This window comes from Brienomyrus brachyistius, unplaced genomic scaffold (assembly GCF_023856365.1).
Source record: "Brienomyrus brachyistius isolate T26 unplaced genomic scaffold, BBRACH_0.4 scaffold40, whole genome shotgun sequence".
NCBI classification, from domain to species: domain Eukaryota; kingdom Metazoa; phylum Chordata; class Actinopteri; order Osteoglossiformes; family Mormyridae; genus Brienomyrus; species Brienomyrus brachyistius.
Genome location: NW_026042315.1, coordinates 1,976,214 through 2,001,959, shown reverse-complemented (window position 1 = coordinate 2,001,959; position 25,746 = coordinate 1,976,214). Strand labels below are relative to the sequence as shown.

Here is a 25,746-nt window from a genome sequence, read left to right as displayed (position 1 = left end):
GAAAGCACATCATGTCAACCCTGTAGGATGGATTGTCACCACCTAGACGTACTGGGGCAGCCTAGGATCAAGGCAGTTAGATGGATGTCAGCTTACCTCTGGGGGTAGGTAGTTTAGGTGGATGGCAGCTTATTTCTGTGATCAGGGTGTTTGGGCAAATGTCAGCTTGCCTCTGAGATCAGAGTGTTTAGGTGGAAGCGAGGTTACCTCAGGGGTCAGGGGGCTGGGTCAAAGGCAGCCTACCTCTGGGGTTAGGGCATTTGGGTGGATGTGAGCTTACCTGAGGCGCCTGCGTGTTTGGGTGGACAGCAGCTTGTCTGAGATCAGAGCATTTGGGTGGATGGCAGCCTACCTCTGGGGTTAGGACATTTGCGTGACTGTGAGCTTACCTGAGGGGTCTGCGTGTTTGGGTAGACCGCAGCTTGCCTCTGCGATCAGGGTGTTTGGGTACATGTCAGCTTAGCTCTGGGGTCACAGTGTTCGGTTGGATGTGAGCCTTCCTGTGGAGTCAGGGCGTTTGGGTGAACAGCAGCTTACCTCTGGGGTCACAGCGTTTGTGTGTAGGGCAGCTTACTACAGCTAACTCTCAATTAGTTTAACTGAATTTATCCTAAAAAATAATATTTATCTCTATACCTGACACACAAAATACCGTGACTTATATATAATGTGGCATGTTGTAAATGCAACCAGTAATCAGAAGACATGTGAAGACACACAGAAGTGTGACATGTGCTGCACACCAGGGCAATTTCAGAATCCCAAATCAGATCTGTAGTTAACACCAAGCTATGGTAAACCAAGTGGCAACTATATACATGTATGGAAATCACACAACCCGAAAAACATATTAATACACAGGTATGTCTGACTCACTATCAAAAACGATGTAAACTTCTGTAGTAGTTAATAGATTAACAGACACAAAAAACCCAGAGGTACACCAACGAAAACACAGTGCAATGCTAGTATCCAACTAGCAAGAACTAGCTAACCAGCTAAAAAGTCGCAATTAACTTCTAAATTATAGAAACCCAGCTACATCGATAAGTACAAAAATTACCACGGAACATACATGTATTAGTTTAATAAAGTTTAAGCAGAAATTATCTAAATAAATCCGGCTTTAGTTTTGTTTGCCGGAGCTCGAACGCCGGACATGTCTTACTAAAAGGGCGCGAACTTCGGCCGGTTTGTGGCAAAGTAACCATGACAACCGCCTGCCGCTGGCGCCACACAACGTCGTTGACCGCAGTCAGACTCTCGCGTGTTTATGTCTGACCGACTCGCGTCGCCATAATGAGATTTAGTCGTACTTACGTTAAAAAAAAGCTCTTACCAACCTCATTTCACTGTATCCTATGCACAGCAATTTATTTAGCTTTCAACAAACTTAATTTTACAGAACAGAATTTCTGTATTGCCTCATTATATATATATATATATATATATATATATATATATATATATATATATATTCATTAATTTTCTCTAGTCAACGCACTGAATTACGACGGCCAATATTATGTATTATTTTGACAATAATATAAGTAGATTATTCTTTTACTATATGTAAATTCCTTAATTATATTCCATTGCTACTTTACAAAAGCCTTCAGGAAGTTTGGTGTTTTCATGACAACTAACCAAGTGTCTAACCAGTGTTTACCTGAATAATACAGAAAATTAAATGACACTTGTTAAACTCACCTGGACGTACCTTTTACAGTCGTTTAAACCGTCATGAGCAATGCTGAAATCACTGTTGCAAACAGTTCAGCGCGTAACATTGTCATTATTTTTCATCCTTATTAAACAAGGGCACGTTTTTGTGTAGTCTGTGGTGAAATGCATTTTATATTTTCGTTTTTTGAGACACTCTCCCTCCGCCGTGACGCTCCATGGAACCAATACCTTCGGTTCTCTGGGAGTTAAATAAAAGCCCGCCCACACTGAAATATGATTGGCTTATATGGCTAAGTAAACCAATCAGGATGCTGTCTGTCTAGCACTGGCTACATGAAGAGTCACACATATAGGGATCCACACATACGCACGTTCTCTCTTTCTCTCTATCCCTCTCTCTCTCGCTCATTCCTAGCTCATTTACTTGCTCATTCGTGTGTGCTACTGTCTCGCGTGCATGCTCTTGTTTGCTTGCTCTAGTTTCCAGGATATAAATTTTTTTAATTTAGGGGCATCAGGGAGCCGCTGTCAATATGCGGGAGACTTGGGATGTCTGGATAACTGCTTATTTGTACTATCATGATAACTGATCATTTCCAGGGAGCCGTAAATGTTTACACATATTTATTATTTTATAATATTTCATGTATATTTTCAACTTATTCACACCTTATTGTACCATGCGTCCATGCATACTTTACTGTAAAATCAGACAGATAAACGTTTAGAAAAATAATCGATTCTACAACTTAACTTGCAGCTGTCCAATTACACATCCATATTTTATTGCTGCAGATAACTGAGGTAGGTGTGGTATATAACGCTGAAGGTTAGACGTATAGTACAATAACATATGTACAACATGTGGTCATTTCAGTCAGACAAACGTTTAAAGTGGAAAACGAGCTTTATATTTTACCGGCAATTTCCATAGCACGTCTTAGTCGAAGCACTACACTGCCATCTATTGAACAAGTAGGGTTACTGAATCGTGAAATGTTTTTTTAGGACCATTAAAAGAGGATTATCAGTATGAAGGTTTATCAATAAAAATAATTTATTAAAATAAATATTACAGGACTCTCCCTGAAAATAAGGTGTTCTTAGCTTCCAAAGCCAAGGACACATTCTAGTGATTTTCCAGGAGACTGAACCTAACTAACCTGGGGCCTTATGAAAAACAATCAATCAGCTCATGTTGAAGCTCACAAGGTGTGGAGAACAAGAAAGACAAGTAAGGGAGAAAGGCAAGGTGCAGAGCATACACAAGCAATGTAGCGGCACATCAGTTATAGTGTATGATTAAAAATACATCATTTCTCACAGTATCAATAGTGGCCCATTGCTCCTACTGTAGCCTCACACCTCCAGGGTTGTGGGTTCAATCTGCACCCCTGCTGTAATAAACAGTGAAATTATCACAGTAACACTGTTTATCAGTAAAATAGTACAATACTGTAGAAAGTAGGGCAATATTTATGAGAACCTTGCCGATAAAATGCTGCAATGCACTGTAATTCAGTACGTAAACTGCAAATAAATAAACTGTAGAATTTACTCAAATTAAATGATGTAATAATTTGCACTCGCTTTTTTGGGTTGAATTTAGTATACGCAATTCTAGGAAATATTTTAAATAAGTCAAGTTAAAGTCTGGGGTGGCATGGTGGTGCAGGAGTTTAGAATGGCATCACCGGTTCATCAGGTGTGGAGTTTGCATGTTCTCCCCATGTCATTGGCACTGTTGCCTCGCACCTCTGGGACCCGGGTTCGAGTCTCTGCCTGGGTCACATGTGTGTGGAGTTTGCATGTTCTCCCCATGTCGTCGTGGGGTTTCCTCCGGGTACTCTGGTTTCCCCCCACAGTCCAAAAACATGCTGAGGCTAATTGGAGTTGCTAAATTGCCCGTAGGAGTGCATGTTTGAGTGACTGGTGTGTGAGTGTGCCCTGCGATGGGCTGGCCTCCCATCCTGGGTTGCTCCCTGCCTCATGCCCATTGCTTCTGGGATAGGCTGCGGACCCCCCGCAACCCAGTAGGATAAGCGGTTTGGAAAATCGATGGATGGATGGATGGATGTTATTCCAAACAATAAGTAAAAAAAACACTTACCGTGTCAATTCTAGGGAAATTAGTTTCAGTAGTTTTGTGGTTGAGGTGACACTTCATCCAGTCCAGACGGTGGATAATTGCTAGGCAAAACATCAGGTCAGCAGGATCACCGCTTCGTTTCACAAGTAACATTTTCCGGGCTCTAACATACCGGTCTCGCACTTGTTGCCACTTGTTTTTACAAATTTCCAAATTAAAATTCAGGATGCTTGAAATCTCTTGCCATCTATTATTACATGTTATTTTGATGAGGATAATTGCGGACCTGCTCAATCAACAGGTCCTCAAACGTGGATATCTTGACTGTTGAGTGCAGATCTCGCAACACTGCCCCCTATAAATTACGCAGGTATTGCATCTTCGTATACGTTCTGTAAATTTTTGAGTATGTGCACAAAAACCGACGCAAAGAACGCAGGATACGGACCGCGGCTGTACGTACGTACATAAGTGTGTAATGAAAAGCAAGTATTTTTCTGCCTTTAGTTTAACATGTAGCCCTACCTCTCGGCTCTGCTTCAAGTGGGCTCTGCCTGCAAGATTTCTGACAGAGGGGATAATCCAGATCTGGCAGGTTAAGAATAATATTGTGAAGTTGTTTACCAATCTCTACCTCAGTGCCCTCTCTAAGATGCCAAATAGTCTATCTGCTGGGGAAACCTCTGAATGCTTAGGTTCACCCATCCCTACTGCAGGCACAAGCAGACTGATGGGATGTGCCAGAGATGTGGTCAGAGCATGGCTGCATAGTAATGATACTGTCACTGCCACTGGAGATGTGGATGCAGTCCTTAGTGTCCTGAAGCAGCATTCTTATTTGACTGTGCATTCTGGGATGCCTCCAGCAGATTTTTGTTCAACCAAGTCAGATGCTAGGGAGGATCCTCTGGACTATTGGTTTAGGCTGAATAAGGCAGCAGATGATGCCAAAGGGTTTATTACATGAGATGTTAGGGCACTGCCATGTCTATTAGAAATTGCTCTGTAGGAATATCTTATTAATGCTTTTACATTTATCTGATGCTTTGATCCCTGCGATGGGCTGGCCCCCCATCCTGGGTTGTTCCCTGCCTCGTGCCCATTGCATCCGGGATAGGCTCCGGACCCCCCGCGACCCAGTAGGATAAGTGGTTTGGAAAACGGATGGATGGATGGATGCAACAAATACCAGTTACCATGTTCAGAAGGTCAAGTGCACTCACCCTACCCTTTGTTGGCATTAAGTGGATAACATTTGCTGGGTGATACTGTATGACCGGGGGAGGCGTTTGATGATGGATGTATTATGTGACATTATAATGTTCTGGGCATCTACTTTGATAATGCTTGGGTAATAGTACCATGTTTTGTTATTTAATATAAATACTTGACTGAACCAGCTTATGTATTTGGTCTTTAAGAAGTTTTTACTGTTGTCTGGTGTGCTGTCGTATAACCTGTCTGACAGAAAGCTGTTTCTCCTCTCAGCACTAGGCGAATGGAAAAAGCCGTGAGCTGGGCTGATGACGAGTACTGGGCAGCCTGGGATAAATGGGATGAGGTGATCGAATGGGGAGATGAAGGATCTTCACCTAAAACACCTTCCTCCAACCAGGCTGGCACCAGTAATGGAGACATGGATGCTGGAGCGGTGAAGGAATATTATCAGAATAAAAAGAAAAAGTCAGACTTTAATCAGAAGTCAGAATTCAAACATATGTATTTCAGACCTTTTTTCTTCTGAGTTGGAGTCAGTCTGATATTAATTGAAACCACAAACTATGTAACACTATGTAAATGATTCTCACTGACTGAGCAACATTGAAATAATTGCTATAATCATGTTACAGTTTACTATGAAATGTTTCTGTGCAACAGGTCAGCAAAAGAAATGGGTGTGCAGAGGCCTAACAGTGAGGATATGTAAATACCACCATCCTCAGCCTCAGCAAGTGGTCCATCAATGTCAAGCGGATGACAGTGAACAACAAACCCCACTTCTGCCAACCATAGTTACCCCATCAGTTTGGAGGGAATCAGTGGCTGAGGGGATGAGGAGATCCACTGGGCGGGAGGACCCATTCTCTGTGGCTGAGTACGAGATCCACCACTGGTCCGGAGTGAGATACTGGTCACGAGAGGCAAAGAAGACACCTGTAAATGAAAAATCCATTCTGGACCTTTGTAATGCCCTGCAGTCATTTACTCTCTCTTGGGGGGAAGGCTGACAGGATGTCCAACACCCAGAACCATATTTAAACCTTTAAAATTATAAAATAAGTTCAGTCTGATATTGTGTCAGCCAAATGGTGTCATCAATGTGCATCATAAATATAACACCTAGCTGATGGTGGACCTAAATTTTCCAAATAAACCAGGAATCATATGAATCATGTCAGTGCACTTTGTACTGAATTGCTTTGGTATAGTGATGTATGCAGGGTTTCATCTATTCCCTTACATAGTCATGTGTGACGTATTGCTGTAATGCAAATGTTTTTTTTTTTTTAAACTCCCCATTCATTTGTGTTCCTGCCACTCTATAGCTAAGTACAAACATTAAATGACAAAGGCATAGCGGAAACTCAATGAGCGCATTTGACCGAGATCCATGGATGGATGTCATCTTCTCCTGAACTGTGAGTGATAATGTCTCGGCCCCAAGATGCATTTTACCACAGATCCATTCATGTCACTTTTGCAGGCTTGCTTATAATTTTCTGAGCTTCCATTGTGAGTCAAGTGTCCTGGTCATAAGCTCAGGTCTGCCGGTTGCCCCACTGGCCAAATTCCCACGGCCCTGACTTTCTGAGCTGGATATCGTGGTTTTAAGTCCCATCTGGGGTGATTCTTTTTTTACTTTTCCCAGCTGCCTTCTGCTTTGTGATATAATAAATATTGCAATAAGTTTCATCTTCATTTTCAATTAATCAAACTGTATGAAAACTATATTTGCAGCAATTACAGCTTTGCAGTCCTTTGCCATTAGAGCTGTCCGTTTATGACAATATTAGGGGAAATTTCAATCCTGCTATTCCCAGAGGTGGGACTGGCTTGGTGTTTTCTCTGACCTCATGGTGAAGCTGGTCTCACATGAGCTTGATAGGCTGGAGATGTGATGATTCTGTAGGCCAGTCAAGCAGGACAGTTCTCTGGATTCCTCATCTTTCACCAGTGTGCTTTGAATCAGCCTTGCTGCTTGATAGAAGTGCTGACCACAGGGAGTGGCATGAGTTGTAAAACAGAGCGGTAACCTTGCTGGTTCATTGCACCTTGTACTCTGTGTAAATCACCCACCTTACCAGCACCAAAGCAGTCCCATACCGTTTTACTCCCTCTGCCATGCTAGACAGAAGCATGGCAGCTATTCTTTGAAGTTGTGCTTCTAAGGCCAGCATACAAGTTGTATTTTCCCTGTTGCAAAAAACACTGGTAGAGATGGCACAACGAGGCACTGAAGGTTTGAGCCTTTTTAACCATTGTATTGAAAACTGGTTCACTACGCGAAGACAGTGCACATGGGTGACATTTCGTGGTGAAAGTACCACTCCTGATTATATATATATACATGTATGAATGCATTTGACTATGTGTGTGTGTGTGTGTGTGTGTGTGTGTGTGTGTGTGTGTGCGTGCAAACTGACAGACTGGGAAAATGAATTCAGAAGTTTTGTTTTGCTAAAAGTAAGTTCATTTTTAGAGAAAATTAGTCACAAACGAAAACAAAAGAAACTGATGGATTTTTCTCTCTTTCCTATCAAGTGAAACAATAATAAAAGCAGACTTAGTTATTGAATTTATATAAAGAATAACAAACTATCTGCCATTCTTTACGGTCACTTTTGCCAAGTTTAATGCCCTTTCTTGTCAATGACCATCATGATTGCTGGGATTGCTGCGAGAGAGTGGTGTTGAGCTGCAGCGATTGTTTTGGGATTGTTTGTGATTGTTTTTGGGGTGTTTGGAACGTATTTTCTGAGTGTTTGTGTGCTTTAATTGTTTAGTGGGTGGCTGTGTTATTTCTATTTATTGTTCTTATTTTGGTCGGCGTGAGTGCTTGTCTGTCCTGTCTGTTTATTAACAGCGCGATTGTTACGGGCAGTGAGCTGCGTTTTCTGTTCGCGTATAACTCCATAAAAAACACCGGCGGGGCGAAATAGCTAATAATATCTAACGTCGGTAACGTTACTCAGCGCCAGAAAAGGACAGTTGCTCCTGAGCTTTGCTCGGTCGCCAGTCGGGGCCGGGAGGACATTTTCTACTTTTTTCCCCGCTCCGGCAGTAGCCTGATGTGAGGGGGTTTTTGTGGTTTTTCGACCTCCCAAGAGCAATTTCGATTTCGTTTTGTTTTTAGTTCATACTTGGTTCAGGCAGAAGTTCTTTTGGTAAGTAGTAGTAAATTTATCGGATTTAAAATTTTAAATAAAAATAATAATTAAGTTCCGTTTCAACCCAAGTAACTTATTTTAGTGTACTCGGCACTTTATTGCATTTAACGGTACGCTAATTAATCTTTAAAGTTAAATACGCTATATAAATTTACTGGGCTGGGAGTACGGGGTCATAGTGAGTTAGTTAATTATGGGGCCGGCTCAGTGTGGTGTTTGCAACATGTTTGCCCTTCTGGACGTTAGTGTCCAGTCGGACTTCATCTGCGAGCGATGTAAGCTAGTGGACTCGCTCATGGTCAAGGTTCGCGACCTTGAGGAGCAACTGGCTCTCATCCAATGCAACAGTGAGTTAGAGGAGCAAGTTAATACGCCTTTTAGGGAGAAGGTGTGTACGCCACTAGCCGGGAGGGGGGAGAATGAAGAGCAGAGAGGTCGAGAGAGCTGGGTGACCGTAGGTCGTAGACGCAGGAAAGGGCGTACACACGTTGCAGAGGCGGCATCACCTGAGGTGACTGTGTCGAACAGGTTTCAGGTTCTTCCAGCTTTAGAGCCGGAACGGACTGGGGAGGCAGGTGGGCCCTTGGGCACTGAGGAGCCCCCTCCCCCCAGGAAGAGGGAGGTTGTGGTAGTGGGGGATTCCATTATTAGGGGAGTAGACAGTTATGTGTGCACGCGTGATAGAGGGTCCCGTACGGTGTCTTGCCTGCCTGGTGCCCAGGTAGGAGACCTTCCAGATCGTGTGGATAAGCTTTTGGCCCCAGCTGGGGTGGATCCAGTTGTCGTGGTGCATGTTGGCACCAACGACATAGGCAAGGGTAGAAGGGCTGTTCTGCAGGATAAATTTATAGAAGTCGCCAATAAGCTTAGAAGCAGAACGTCCACGGTGGTATTCTCTGAAATACTCCCCGTGCCACGTGCAAGTCAGGCTAAGTTAGCTGAGATAAGGAAATTAAATGCGTGGCTAAAAGGATGGTGTAGGAAAGAGGGGTTTAGGTTTATGGGGCATTGGAGGACCTTCTGGAACAGGTGGGACCTGTTCAAGCCGGATGGGTTGCACCTGAACCAGAGGGGAACCAGTGTATTGGGGAGGCGTATGTGTAGAGTAGTTGAGGAATGTTTAAACTAGGGACTGGGGGGGCAGGGAGGTTAGTTAACTATGTCAGTGGGGGGAAACGGAAAGCCCCAAATAATCATATTGTAAGTGGGCACCATAATAGGCCTACCCTTTGTTGTCTGTATTTAAACGCCAGAAGTATTAGGAATAAAATTCATGATTTAGAGGCTTTTATCTCATCGGACTCTTATGATATTATAGGAGTAACTGAAACGTGGTTGAGTGAAAAGGATGGACAAGAATATAATATGGATGGTTACACGTTGTTCCGTAAGGATCGTATAGGAAAAAAGGGAGGTGGTGTTGCAGTATATGTAAAGGAAAACTTGCAGGCAAGGGAACTTACTGATATAAATAAAACTACGGAAGCAATATGGGTAAAATTAGATGCTAAAAACTCAAATAGCCTAATTGTCGGTGTTTGTTACAGAACACCTAATATAGCTGCTGAGGAAAGCAGATTGTTATACAGTGATATTAGGACTATGAGCAATAAAAATGATGTGGTAGTTATGGGTGATTTTAATCTACCAGGAATGCAGTGGGACATTGTCACTGGCTCTTCAGAAAATGAACTGGAGATGGTGGAATTAGTACAGGATTGTTTTTTTACTCAGTTTGTTAACACCCCTACCAGGGGAGATGCCATTCTTGATCTTGTTCTCTCTAATAACCAGGACAGGATTGGTAAATTAGACGTTTTAGAACCACTTGACAGTAGCGATCATAACATGGTCAAATTTGAGGTTAAGTTTAGTGTTCGAAGAGCTAAGTCCAAATCAAAAATATATAATGTTAGGAAGGCTGACTTTAAGTGTATGAGACTAAAACTAGAAACTGTGAACTGGATGGAGTTAAATAACAAAACTGTTGAAGAGGCCTGGGAATTTTTTAAAAGCACATTATTGCAAGTGCAAGAGGACTTCATACCTGTTTCCAGCAAGAATAAATCTAGGAAATTGAAACCTAGGTGGTTTACTAGGGAAATAAAGTATAAAGTAAGGAGGAAAAGGGCTTTGTTCCAGCAATGGAAAATAACTGACGATGACAGAATTAAGCAGGAATATCTAAGTCTACAGGCTGAGTTAAAAAATGATATTAGACGAGCTAAAAGAAATGTCGAAAGGATGGTTGCATTGGAAGCTAAGGATGACGTTAAAAGTTTCTTCCAGTATTTTAACTCTAAAAGAGCTCTAAAACCTGAAATTACTAATCTGCAGGATAGTAAGGGTCTTATAATAGTAAACGACATTGATATAGTAAATTAGTTCAATGATAGTTTTGCACGGGTATTCACTGTTGAGGACCTTAGTAATTTACCAGTTATTACCTATCCAGCATTGTCTATAGCTAATATATATATAACTGAAGCAGATGTTTTGCAAAGCCTAGCTAAGCTCAAAATAAATAAATCACAGGGTCCTGATGGCATCTTACCTATAGTGTTAAAAGAGATGAGGGATATTATTTGCCGACCCTTAACTTTACTGTTTCAAAAATCCTTATCTGAAGGTGTGGTACCTTCTGATTGGAAGCACGCCTTCATAACGCCTATTTTTAAAAAAGGGGATAGAAGTAATTTGTCTAACTATAGGCCAATCAGTCTAACTTGTATAACTGGTAAAGTTATGGAGGCTATAATCAAAGAGAAAATGGTAGATTACCTGGACTCTAATAACATTTTGCGGGATAGCCAGCATGGATTTAGGAGAGGTAGATCCTGTTTAACAAATCTGTTGGAGTTTTTTGAGGAAGCTACTCAGGAAGTTGATGATAAGAAGGCCTATGATGTCATCTACTTAGATTTCCAAAAGGCTTTTGATGTTGTCCCCCACAAGAGGCTCCTACTTAAACTCAAAGCGACAGGTATTTTAGGTACCGTAGCGACCTGGATTGATAACTGGTTAACAGATAGGAAACAGCGAGTAGTTATAAGAGGCACAATGTCAAAGTGGGCTTGCGTTCATAGTGGGGTACCGCAGGGTTCGATTTTAGGACCACTATTGTTCCTAATTTACATAAATGATATGGATACCAATATATACAGTAAACTGGTGAAATTTGCAGATGACACCAAGGTGGGTGGTGTAGCAGATACTGAATTAGTGGCTCAGCAGCTACAGCGGGATCTTGATTTAATTAGTGACTGGGCCGATACCTGGCAGATGAAATTTAACATCGATAAATGTAAGGTACTCCATCTAGGGAGCAGAAATATAAAGTACAGGTATTTCATGGGTGTCACTGAAATAAAGGTAGCTGATCATGAGAAAGACCTTGGTGTGTATGTTGATGCTTCCATGTCCCATTCTCGCCAGTGTGGGGAAGCAATAAAAAAGGCCAATAGGATGTTGGGGTATATCTCCAGGTGTGTGGAGTTTAAGTCAAGGGAGGTAATGCTAAGATTATACAATTCCTTGGTGAGACCTCACCTAGAATATTGTGTGCAGGTTTGGTCACCATATCTTAAAAAGGACATTGTGGCCTTAGAAAAGGTGCAGCGTAGGGCCACAAAAATGATTCCTGGTCTTAGAGGAATGTCATACGAGGAACGGTTACTTGAGCTAAATCTGTTCAGTCTCAAGCAAAGGAGACTGAGGGGGGACATGATCCAGGTATATAAGATTCTAACAGGTTTGGATGCTGTTCAAGCAAATAGTTACTTCAGCATTAGTTTAAATACACGAACTCGTGGCCATAGGTGGAAATTAGCGGGAGAACACTTCAAGCTGGATTTAAGGAAGCACTTCTTTACACAGCGTGTAGTCAGAGTATGGAATACCCTTCCTGATAATGTAGTGCAAGCTGAATCCTTGGGTTCCTTTAAATCAGAGCTAGATAAGATTTTAACGACTCTGAGCTATTAGTTTAGTTCTCCCCAAGCGAGCTTGATGGGCCGAATGGCCTCCTCTCGTTTGTATAGTTCTTATGTTCTTATGTTCTTATGTTATGTTCTTATATATGTGGTGTGATAATTGAGCATGACCCCACTTTTGCTGTGCTTTGTGCTCCTGTCATGATCTGTAATCTCTTATTTTTTCATGTCTCCTCCAACTCATGCCAGCAGAGGGCGCTGCTGGCACTTTGTAACCCTCCTAATTCTCCTGTATCCCATTATAGTTCTCCATCCTAACCCTGTACCCCTGTTTTGTTGCTGATTAGTGTGCTGTGTATAAATATGCCTGCCCTCACTGCGTTCCCCAGCTCAGTCATTGCTGTTCCATGTGTAGTCTGTGTTTCCTTAAAGCCCACCGAGCTACACACTGCCCCTAAATTTAAATTTATATGTAACCTGTGTGTGTATGTGTAACCTAGATTTGCCCAGTATGTAAATCTAATCCAGACCTTGATCCTACACCTACTATAATTATAAGTACCTCACTATACCTATATCTAACACTGCTATTCATCACCAGTGTTACATGTCAGGGCTTCGCTGCAATAGATCCCTCAGTGCTGCAGGTTATTACTGTGACTTTGCACACACACACGTTGCTGCTTCCTCAGCCAGTGTCACATATACTTTATTACACACAGACCTCAGTAATCTCTGCTACACTCACACCTGCTTACTTTACATCCATGGTTAAATTCTCCTAATGGAATCTATCTTAATGTCTTTATTCTATTTTATTTTATTTATTATACCATATTATTCATTGTATTGTTCTTTCAATTTTATTTCTATTTTATTATTGCTAATACACCGGATCTGAGTGCCTCATTTTGTTCCCTTCATATAGAACACGTTTTGTAATGACAATAAAACATCCTTATCCTCATCTAAATCACACTGTCTAACTACTAATCTGTTTAAATAATATAATTGGATTTCAAAGGTTAATAGTCACTCAATTACCCCCTCAGCCCAACAGTACCACAAACACCCAACATGCACGGAAATGTTCTCCTAAGTTGTTTTCCCTGCCTGGAACAATACCACAGCAGTCACATGGACTAATGTTTCAAAACATTTCGGAAACCTTGCATTGAAACTTGAGGTCTTTAGAAGGGATCAGTCCTGGGTGGCAAAGTTGCCATCACAAAGGTTTTTGATTAAGGGATTCATGATGCCAGGTAGCCATCTTTCACAAGCTGGTGGGCTGTGCCACTGATGCCTTTGCTTGGGTTTTATATGTCTGTCCTGGTTTGTGTTCTTGCCACTTCAGGTTCCCTGGTTTTGGTCTACATTCCTCGGTCCTCTACTGTGGAGTCTACCTTCTGCTTCACCTGATTCTGGTCGCCCATCCAGTCAGCGGCCCATGTCCCCCTGGTTCCCTGTTTCCAGAGGTTGGTCTGTTAGTCTCCGGGGCCAGGAGGCAGAAATCTGCCATGTTGGATGGGCGGCCCAGGTTGGGGTGCTCCATCATAGACTGGTACATGAAGGATTATAAATGGTTTTCAACCAGTATGTACCGAGTGTGCATCGTGACGAAAAGAATGTCATGGGAATATTTAGGACTGACTGCAGTATTAGTTCAAAGCATGATTGTGTTTTTCTTAATTTTTATTGATTTATTTTTGGATTATTAATTTTTTAAAGTAACTTGATTCAGTTAAAAGGGGTTTGTCCATTTGCTTTAGCAGAAGTTTGTGTAAGTATGATGTTCACCTTCCCTTTTCATAGTCTAGTCTTTGCCAAGTTTTATGCTTATTTCCCCTGGTTAAGTTAATCTGACTTGTGTGTTTAGGAGGGTCATACAGGCTTTTTGTTTGTAATGGAAGCACAGGGTCTGTACTTGCAGCTTATTTGCCATGCTAATAGAAGCATTTTACCTTCCTCTCTAATCTCTTTTTTTCTTGGCTCTCACTGCAGTCTCCTCTATGCCAGGGTTTCTCAACCCAGTCCTTGGACCCCACTGCAAAGATCCACAGTTTTGCTCTGTCCAAGCTCTCAGCACAGCAGTAAAAGGTGACTGTTTGGTTCATGCATGCAGGGATCTGGGACAGAGCAAAAACGTGGAGCTGTCTGGTGGGCTGAGGAATGAGTTTAGAAATGCTGCTGTATGAAGTATTAAACCATTTGACCGGTTGGATAAATGTTAAAATGTTTTCTCAAAATATAAAAAGAGATAATCTTCTGTTTTGCGTCTCATTACAAGCAAACTTGTTTTTTGTTTTTATGTCACTCTAGTATTTGATATCTAATTTTCAGTCTTCTGGCAATATAATCTGGTGAATGGGGAAAGACTTCCAGCAGGGGCTCCGGTTTCCTCCCACAGTCCAAAAGTGTGCAGGGTAGGTTAATTGGCAAATCTGAGTTGTGAGTGTTTGCGCCCTGCAGAGTGTTGACTCCTGCCCAGGGTTGGTTCCTGCCTACGCCTGTTGTTCCAAGGACAGGCTCCGGTCCCCCCCGCGACCTCAGTTTGGCTTGCTGTCTCCCCCCTTGGTTTCCTTTGGTTTACGTCTTCACTAGCCCCCTTGTTGCTTTGACTTGTGTGTAAGTTATGTATGTGTGATTGTATTGCTGCATAGGGAGTGACTGCTATTTTGTTTTGCAAGTGTGTGTTGGACTCTGTTTATTTGGTCAGGGAGTGAGGTGGAGTGTTTGTCTTTTGGTTTCCTTTTCTTTTGCACTTAGGTGAGATTAGCTGTGGGTCGCACTTGATAGTTGGGGATTTTGTTTGTTATTTTGGCTGTGGTCACTCCCAAAGTCTTTTGCACCGGGTTATTTGTTCAGTGTCAGTATTATACATGAAAAAAAATGAAAATACAAAAAATATCCCTTTGTCCACTGGTGTTCCCTTCTTGCCCTCACCCTGTTTGTCCCTTTATCCCATTCCCCTTTCCCGTGAATACTGTTACACTCCAACCCTAGACAGCATATCAAAACAGCATCGTATCTATAGTTTTAAAAGAGATGAGGGATATTATTCATTGACCTTTATCTTTGCTATTTCAGAAATCCGTATCTGCTACCTTGTGACTGGAAGTATACACTGTAAAAAAAGGCAAAATTTGTCACAGTTTTAAACGATTTTATATCAGCCAATTTGACTACAGTATAATTATTTTTTTCCTCTTATGTTAAATGACAGAAAAGTTTTATCAAAACTACATTGCATAACTGGCATCGTAGTACTGATTAGCACCGATTCAGACATCCCGATGAACAAATATGAAGTTCATTTAAACTGTGGTACCTTAAATCCGTCAAGTTACCTCGATAAGCCAGTAACCCTGATTCGTAGTATAGGCCACTGATCACAAGCACTCTGTGTAAACGTATTGTTTAACCGGCGCTGTTGCATTACCAGGGTGAGAGGTTGACTTGCTGGTTAGCTATAAAAACAGACGTTAGTGCAACTCCACATTAATGGTGCGGTCATCATGGCTTATAAATGCTTATTATCGTTCATCATTGTTTGTGTCAGTAACGATAACATAAACAAGGGTAGGCACCAGGAGAACATCATTGGCTCTTGCATCGATTACTTTTCCCGTAACACCCTTTAGATTGTTTCCCTGAAGGGCAGCAAACCGACAATTTCGGTGTGATTGAGCTGATCACGTGTGCATGGGGAGGGAATGCGGACCACATGACCTTCCCGGCGAGCTCAGCACATCCAGCATCGCTTCGCAAATACAATCAAAATGTTTTATCTTTATTCACACTTTTTATCTTTATTCATTATCTCTACGATCTCACTGCTGGACGAATGCCTGGCATTCAGAGCATTCTTTATTAGCCATTTGCCTTTGGATGCAGTTTATTTGCATGCCCCAAAGCTTCCAGGCGTCAGTAATTGCTTCCCACGTTACTCCGGTCCTGGGGTCTTCTGTAACTGCCCTTTGGGATTACATATATTCAGCAAATGCTTTTGTCCGAAGTGATGAGAGTTTGGGGTCAGAGCACTTGGGTCTAAGGGACTTGCTCAAGGGCTTAACAATGTTACGATTACTCTGCCATGGGAGTTGAACCAACAACCAAACTGGCAGAGATGGCCAACCTGCTGAGCTCCACACCCGCTGACGATCTCCTTTTCCTGTCTGCTGCAGTCTCCATGGACCTGAGTCCAGAGAAGCACTCTGAACTTGAGGACATCCGGCTGAGGAAAGGAGCCCTTCTGCTGGAGATCCAGAGGCTGCGGGAGGCGCTGAGAGAGGCCCTCATGGAAGTGGAGGTCCTTGAATCCAGCACCAAACGCAGCCAAATCTTAGAAAAGAATAGGCATGTCGCCATGGGAAGAAAGAAATTCAACATGGACCCTAAGAAGGGTATCCTGTTCATGGTACAAAACAATCTTCTCCGGCACACGTCTGAGGACATCGCCCAGCTCCTATACAAGGGAGAGGGGCTGAACAAAACAGCCATTGGGGATTACCTGGGTGAGAGAGACGACTTCAATATCCAAGTCCTCCAAACATTTCTTGGGCTTCATGAATTCGTAGGGTTCAACCTGGTACAGGCTCTCAGGCAGTTCCGTCTGCCAGGAGAAGCACAAAAGATTGACAGGATGATGGAGGCCTTTGCGCAGAGGTACTGTCAATGTAATCCTGGAGTCTTCCAGAACATTGACACTTGCTATGTACTTTCATTTTCCATAATCATGCTAAACACTAGCCTTCATAATCCAAATGTGTGAGACAAGCCCAGTGTGGACAGGTTCATCTCCATGAATCGAGGAATCAATGATGGAGGCAACCTGCCAGATGATCTCCTCCGAAATCTTTATAAGAGCATAAAGAATGAGCCATTCAAGATTCCTGAAGACAATGGGAACAATGCCTTCTTCAACCCTGACAGAGAGGGTTGGCTCTTCAAAATGGGAGGAGGACGGGTGAAAACATGGAAAAGGAGGTGGTTCATCCTGATGGATAACTGCCTTTACTACTTTAAACATACTGCGGATAAGAAACCCAGGGTGATCATTCTGCTGGAGAATCTGAGCATCCGTGAGGTGAAGGATCTCAGGAAGCCTAACTGCTTTGAACTGTACATCCCTAACAACAGCAGACAGCTGATGAAAGCCTGCAAAACGGAGGCGGACGGCCGCCTGGTAGAGGGCAATCATGTGGTGTACCGCATCTCGGCGCCAACCCCTGAGGAGAAGGACAAGTGGATACAGAGCATCACTGCTGCTGTGAGCGCTGACCCTTTTTATGAGATGCTGGCAGCAAGAAAAACACGGATCTCTTAAAACAGGGGTGTCAGACTCATTTTCACCCCGCGCCACATCAGCATCATAGTTGTCACCTTATTCGGCCCTCAGGAAACCACCATGTCCCCCACAGACGTCCCGATGTCATGTATTTGGTGCCAGAATTATAGAACACACAGGACTATTTGTGCCAGATTCCAGAGGAAGAAGTCAACCACTGTGAAAATGACTGCATTCACAGACGTGACATTGCTTGTGATGATGATGTCTTCACGTTGTGCACCTCTGTCATGGCAGAGAATGGTCTTGATGTTCCTCTGGATGCTTATAAGGCAATTGACCTCTACCTGCGCCTACGAGAAGAATGATCAGTTCTTCTACACATTGAACGATAAAGACTGTGTGAATATGTTTGGATGTGCTATTGCAGAAAGTATTTATTTCAGAACAAGGAACTTTGCACAAAACAACTGACTATTTGACTATGATCGCCCACTCAAACATTTGGGCCCAAAATTGTTGTTGCAGACATTCTTTGCCTTTATAATGTGGTCTCACAAAGTAATGTTTAACCTTAAGGTAGCATGACCGAATTCCAGGTTTTGTTTTGATGCGACTTATTGTTCACTACAGATTTTATCATCGAAATGCCCTGTCCTTTTTTTGTATAAATGTGAAATTAAATGTTATTTGCACTGTATTGCTGATCTTTATGTCAGAGAACCTTTTTTTCTGAGAATCCACACTGCTGTAAATTTGCATCAACATGATTGGGATGGAAAAATTATTTTCCATCTTAACCCATATTCTAAGCATATTGATTTCTGTTGTAAATTTTACTTTTACAGCAGTATGATTTAAGACACTAACAGCAATTTTTCAACCAGTAATTGTTAATGTGATAGGAATTGCATTCAACAGCAAATGCGTTCAACTTAACCAAATGTATAAATCTTACATATTCTGATGATTTGACATTCCCCCGACGTCTGTGTGATGTATTTCAGCAACAACACGCAGTTAATGAGATCACTATGCGGAATTTAGCCGACTGTTATTTTACTGATTAGGATATATCACCCATGATTGGGGTATACTATATATCAAGGGTCAGCAACCTTTTTGAAACTGAGAGCTACTTCACGGGTACTGAGCCATACAAAGGCTACCAGAACAGACTTTACCTAAACTTATCTAAACTTCATGTAGAATAAACACGTTTTAAATGCTTTTTTGGATATTGTCATTTTCAAATCTATATAAATACAAATGTGATTAAAGAAGAATAGCAACAAGATAAAATTAAATTTTAGTCGCTGCCCACTGGTGAGTTGTGGTATTTTTAGAACAGGTCCGTGGGTGACTCATGTGGTTCTTGGGGGCATCCTGGTGCCAGTGGGCACCATGTTGGTGACCCCTGTTCTAAATGGTATGTAGGGTATGCAAACTACACCAACGCTTCTGATGTAGCTACATTTAGGCTTATAGTGGAATAATATAGTGGAAGATTCCTTGCGTGAGTGTCTGAGAGCGTGAAAGTCATGCCAGATGCATGGTAGTCGGCAGCCCTGCTTTCCGTGTGCATCTGTCTCTTACTTTAGGTGGCTAGAGATCCAGCATTACTCAGGATTAGGAGCCACTTGCACTGATAATAATTAGTTTCTTTTTCCCCTTGCAGTCTGCTGCTGTATAACATTATGAAATCAGCCCAAAAATCCGCAACCCATGACCTCCTAATATTTACCCAAAACGATGTTTTCAAAATAGCACAATAGGGCATGAACACCGCAGACCTGGAAACTCTGCTGAGCATTGAGAATCAGCGTGCAAAGGCTCTTAATTTGGATATGTTTGTGAAACATTCTGCTGCACAGCACAACAAAGAAAAACAACTGGTCAGTGATAATGAAAAGTACAATCAGCATTGTTTTAACCATGAGAGTCCAAATGCTTAGATAAATTGTCACTTTTTCAGTGTAAGTATGCTCCTGAGCTCCACGATTCTGAATGATAGTCGGTTTCTCACTGAACCTCCATGCCACTCTGTTAAAATCTCTTGCCACCCCATGTAAAATTTTCTAGATCCACCACTGTGCCAGAGCTAAGACTTAAGAATCTTGAGTATTATTTCAACATAAACTTTGCTTGGGTGCTTCATACTTTAAATTAAATATAAATTATGGCAACGTGCAAAACTATTAAGGAAAATGCAACGTATTTGTTTTTCATTTACGTAATTATATATGTTGATTATGATTCTTTTTAGTTCCACAGTACATGCAGATACTAAAATCCAAGCATGCACTCTTAGGTTAATTGCTATCAGTTCATATAAAGATTTATAGAAATTTCAGTCAGAGACTAGCTTCTGATATAGAAAGAATGTTTACATTTTTTTTGGCCATGGAATAGTTTTTCAGTGCTGCATGTAGTTTCTCTTTATTGTTTGAATAGGGCACACTTACACATCAACAAGTGCAGTGGCAGTTGTGATGTTCTCGCATATGAGAAAATACAAGGACAACTTTTATTAAAGAAAACGAAAGGCTTTACTCTCCATACGCCAGTCAATTGCATGCATAGGCCTACTGCCGCATCTCACTTTGCCAACTTCCGCTTCCGTGCGGCTCAGGAGGATCTGGCTGCAGAACACTGGAAAGGGGTCCACAGCTCAAGGGGACCACCAGAGGACAGATGGAGTGGAACCGGGAACCAAGGGATTTGCCAGTGACTAGCACTCACTGTTGTTTTCGACTACAATAAAAACAGCTGTACTGGCTGAATAATGAGCATACAAAAAGAAAAAAAGACATGGATAGGAATAAAAAGGTAATTAAAAATAGAAAAACAACTGAAGAGTCATTCACACTGAACACGCGTCTCTGCTCTCAGGACGATGATCCTGTCAACTGCGCCAGACTGTGACAGACCGAACTACAAAACTGTAGACTCAGTGGACAGCTGACTACGCCACCCTAGGAATTTCATCCAGCTTTCCATTGAGACTACAGTTTTGCAGTCTGTTCTGCCAAACAATGTATTAAAAAGTGCAGTGTTATACATGACACTGTAATTAGTTCAATTCAAGAGATGTACTATCAAGTTATAATAGTGTGATTATCATAATCACACAAATATATGAATTCCTCTGATACTGAATTAAACAACCCTTTATGCTGTTGTGGTAGAAAAATTTAGAATATAATACTTAGAATAAAAGTCGGACCTCTCAGTCTGATGAGGTAAAGGAAAATCTCTTTTATTTCAGCAACTCAGCAAAGCGCTCTCATCACACTCTGGCATTCGGTACCAAGATCTTTTTTAGCTCTCCCAGCAACCAGTTGATATACCATAACTCCCACTTCACAGTAAGGGTGTCTAAATCCTGATTGGTCACAACACACCAATGAACCAAGCTTAAACGTATAACAAACACAATTTTCGAATTCTATTGGTTCACCTTGGTGGCAAGGTAAAGTCCACCCATTCTACTCAGTCTACCAGAACATGTCTCGACTGCTAGGCTCCTACTGGAGATATGAATATAGATATTGATTACATGACATTGAATCACTGTAAATACTCAGTTGTCCTTTGATTAATGATTAACGTATTGACGTATTGTCATTGAATCACTGCCAATACATGGTTAACATATGATTAGTATGATTAACAATTACTTATACATTTGCACTACCGCATAGCTTGCTATATATTGTTTGCCACAACTATTCTATAAAGCTATAACTCGCTGTGCACCAGTTGGGGCAGCTTCGAATCTCTCCCTGCAGGTGGTTTCTCCCCCCCCTTTGTTCCGCTGTCTGCCTCTCCAAGGCCCGAGCTTTCCTCAGGGTCTGCGGAACTTACTGCAGGCAGCTATCTCGAAGCGAGGTCACACAGTATTCAAAACAATCTCTTCTTGCCTAAGGCCTAAAGACACACACAGTCCCAATATGCCAACCTCCCGGGCCTACCGATGTCCAATTTTAATTCCACACTGTCCCTTATGTGAATTAGTAAAAACTTCCACACCTCTTTCACCATAGACAACCATTCTCTCCATAGTCATATGCAATTCCAATTCCCCCTTTTATTTATTGTATGGCAGACAGACAGCAGTGTATTATTATATTATAATTATATTATATTTATTATAATTATATAATTATATTATATTATAATTATTTTATATATCATTATATTAGGGTGCCCCTCGCAGAAGGTAAATTTAATCTTATTTAATTACATTTTCTATATAGCGTCAGATGACAGCAGACGTCATTTACTGTAAGGTTACCTTTACTATATAAGATATAACAGCTCCCAAAGTTCTTCATCTGGTACAGAAAACATACGCCTGACAGATGTTGAAGTTTATTCCGTCTTTATTCTTCTAGACACCGTGAAAAACTATAAAATAAACATATTATTAAATTCCTGCATTACATTTAATCTTACAAGACATTCTAAAAGATCCATGATATTACCGCTAAACAGCGGCTCATACATCACCGCAATTCCACTTTTCAATACAAGAAAACAAGTAAATACAATAAATATAAATTACCGTGTGCGCCTTCTGACCAAATGCTTAGGAGTTATTACAGATCCTGCCGTGACAAGCCGACAAACCACAAGTTGACTCCATGAATCTCCCAGCATGCATTTACTCCTACCCTATTCCGTCACCTAACCATGTATTCAAGGGTTAACACGGATCAATTAAATAGTCAGCAGAGGGCACTGACATACATTTCACAGTATACATTCTATATTAAATCAAACCAGCAAAAGGTGATTATAAAATAACCGTCTTAGCGACAGTTACAGAGTGGCGTAGTCACCCTTTCGCTCTATAGCGCCCCCTACCCCTACTACGTTTATAATTATAATAATTGCCTCATGTGCAGTTACGCTGGTTAAATTACCTGGAAATGTTATTAACTGCACATTCTCCTAGAAACTAACAACGGTGCTCACTCAGGTATATTTATAATGGTCAGAAAGCTGATGTAAAGTCTGATATAGTGCTGAATGTGTTATTTTGTAGACAGTAATAGGTTTAATTAATTTTATATTCCATTACTGTAGAAAGCTATACTTGCTTACTTAAGGCATTTTGCGTTATTAATGTGTGATGTAAATGCAGGTAGTTTTATTACAGTCAACTTTTATTCACAGTGAGTAGCTTGTCATCATGAAGAGGAAGTGTGACAATCGTGAGGTTTTGGGCAACCACAGAAAAGCAGGAAAGTAAGTACAGACAGTGAGATAATTAGTGCCAGTCAGATGATAGACGTATACAGTATGTGAGTCAAAGGTTCTTCATATATTAATCATTCTCATTCAGGTAACAAATCCTTAGAAATCCATTCCTGAGCATCATGCCAAGAAGCACCACTTGTTTACTGATAACTGCTTTCATGTAAACTCTGCTGTGCTGAGAGTAAAGATGAAGAGGGAGAGACAGCAAGAGGCTGCTGACGGCAGAGAATGCAGGCGACATGGAGGGGAGTGAGAAAAGGAGCAAATATTGATGGTTAAGAGTGAATAATGACGTCACAGCAGCCTGATCCTGATGTTAGTTTAATATGCTTCTTAGTTTGGCCTGTGGTGTGTATTTCAGATACAGCATTTAATCAGGGAGACTGAGTGTGAGTCAATGACAGAGAGAGAGAGAGAGAGCAGACAGGCAGGTGAAGATGAAGGTGTATTAGGGAGGAGGGGGGAGGAGCTTGGACCTTCACCAAATCAGCCAAATGTAAATGTCACGTCTATCAAACAGGAGACCCTGCTTTCAGGAGAAATGGTTTAAAGATCACACTGGGCTCCCTTACAGCCCCCCCCCCCCCCCCCCCCTCGTCTTAAGGGGGGTTCTTTGTTTCTACTGTGCAAAATAATTTGTAACACAAATGTCTAAACTGGCATGAAAGACACATTCAGCTCTTGTGAAGACTGGCATGTGAAACTGGAAAATGCACTGGGGAAATTCAGTGCACATAAAGACAGGCAGTGCCACAGATTAGCACTGATGACATGGATTCAGAAGGTCAATCCTGTTAATATTCAACCTTCAGATGAGCTGGAAAGAGCAGCAGCAAGTGAGGAAAAATCTTCTGAAGTTAAGTACTTGGCACGGCAAGGCCTGGCTTTTCGAGGTGTTGGTAAGGAGAGTGGGAATTTCAAGCAGCTTCTAATGCAAACAGCAGAGGGCGATGCAGAGCTGACCATGTGGCTGAAAGGTCACTTTGATTTCACCAGTGCTGTTTAACTGTAACACCTGTTCCTGGGTTGCCCTCAGTCCTTGTTATTGGTTATGATTCTCACTGTCCTGCATTGTGTCTTGTTAGCTGTGTATTTAAGTGCCTGTTCTGCTTCTGTTGTTTGATGGTTCATTATAGCTGTATGTTGTATGTATGTATATAGTTCTCTAGTTGTGTTTATTCCATCATTTAGTTCATTCCTGGTCATTTGCTGTTTATTTTGGATCCATCCTGATCCTTTTGGTTTTGATGTGTGTGTTGTAAAAAACCCTATTTTTCCAGCCGTGTCATGCACTGCCACAACCAGAAGAGGGCAGAAGATATGGCACAAAAACACAGGAAGAAGCCTAACTTTAAAAAGAACAAAAAACATCAAGACTCATCCAGCATGGGGTGGTGGGTTAACGAATAACACAAACAATCAAAGAATAAGCAAACAAATGAGAGAAAATATGCAGAGATGACTGAGAAGCAGGGGATGACTGGAGAAGAGACGACAGGACCAGAAGACAGGAGGGATACAGGGAGAGCGGAGAAGACAGTATAACTGAAGAATGGGAGAAGAGGAGAGACCGCAGAGGAAGGAGAACATAGATGACTGGAGGGGAGGGAATATAGGAGCAACAGAGAGAAGGAGGAAGGGCTGCGGAGGAGAAGACAGGATAAGAGGGCAAAATGTGAGCAGAGAAGAACAAACACCCCCACTGCCCAGCAAAGTGCACTTGTAAGTAAACCACAATTTTAGCCTTGGGCTCAATATCTGGACCTGTCTCTGTGTAGCAATGCATAGAATCCTTGACACTGGCTATGACTGTACTGTATTAGTCCTAAACTTGCCATTATAGTGTAAGGAGAAAAGATTTTTTTTTAAATAAATCATTTAAAAAAAAAGGTAGAGCGATGTAGCCGCCGGAGAAGTCCCCCCCCCCCCCCCCCCCCAAAAGCCCTTTTTGTTCCCTTCTAGCTACCAGATGAAACTCACAATGCACTCCAACGCCACCTAACTTCTCTTCCACATGATGCACCTTATTTACCCTCTGAATCCTGTCTATTATTGAGCGTTTTTCTATCCATTTGATTATAAGCTTATTACACTGTATGTACATTAGTCAGCCACATATGCTGTATATCTTTGTTTTCCGGACAGTCTGGGCTACTCAGATATGTCATAATTCGATTTGTAAATGCTGACAGTCTTGATATTATCCTTCTTATCAGGAAAAACTACTTCTGCATATAGATATTTCTCAATTTTTAGTCTCATCTAATATAAAAATTGGCAGGTAGTACAAATATAATCTTATAAATGCTGAGATTAGAGTATCTGCGATGCAGGAATGCAGGGGTTTCATTGGGGCCCTTTCTATGGCTTAGTACTGTGAAGGAATACATGGTTAGTGCCAGGCGCAAATGAATATCTTTGATTTTGCATCCATTTGGTAACTTGTTGAAGTTGTCTGATAGTCAGTAATACATGGTTTAATTAATATGATTCTTTATTTACTACTTTATAACATCTGAAAGAAACTGAAATAGGAAAGCTTATTTTAATTTATGGTCCACTGGATAAACACAGACATTACAGACGGTTTTAGAGTCTTATGCTGAATGTTTTTTGCTATCGTTTTTCTGCCTGCATATGCTATGATTGGTGCAGTGAAATTTGAGAATGTGTTTGTGGTCAGTATCATAGCCTCAGACAACAAACCAACGCTGTAGCGTGTCACTGTGTTTACATGTGAGAGGGGTTCCAGTTACATAATGGACTCGTTCTAATTGTTTTGACGGAGCTCGACAAACCTAAAAAATAAATGCTGGTTTTATCAAAAACTATGTCATATAGCTATATTCCAGATTTATTACAGCCAAACACATCTCGGAGCTCCGAGGAACCTCCTTCTCCCTACATTTCCCTCCTTCACACTCCTCCCTCAAATACTGTTACATTTGTCTTTTTTCCACACTCACACCCTGTCTTGATCATACTCTAACTGCATGGCATCCATATGCAGGGCAAACTATTTTAGTCTTATCTAGTATAATAGGACATAAACATTGAATTTGATAGTTATCTTTTATTTACACATTAGAACACAACACA

General features: G+C 41.5%; 2 protein-coding genes across 2 annotated transcripts in view; one reads left to right on the top strand and one right to left on the bottom strand.

Moving 5' to 3' along the window:
• LOC125722600 (uncharacterized) overlaps positions 1-25,746 on the bottom strand; it is a 427,015-nt gene that overhangs the window by 279,262 nt on the left and 122,007 nt on the right. The window lies entirely within an intron of this gene.
• LOC125722613 (cytohesin-2-like) lies at positions 16,762-18,034 on the top strand. Its single transcript, XM_048998804.1, has one exon. It carries the CDS (start codon positions 16,897-16,899, stop codon positions 17,419-17,421), a length of 525 nt encoding a protein of 174 aa, XP_048854761.1. The 5' UTR covers positions 16,762-16,896; the 3' UTR covers positions 17,422-18,034.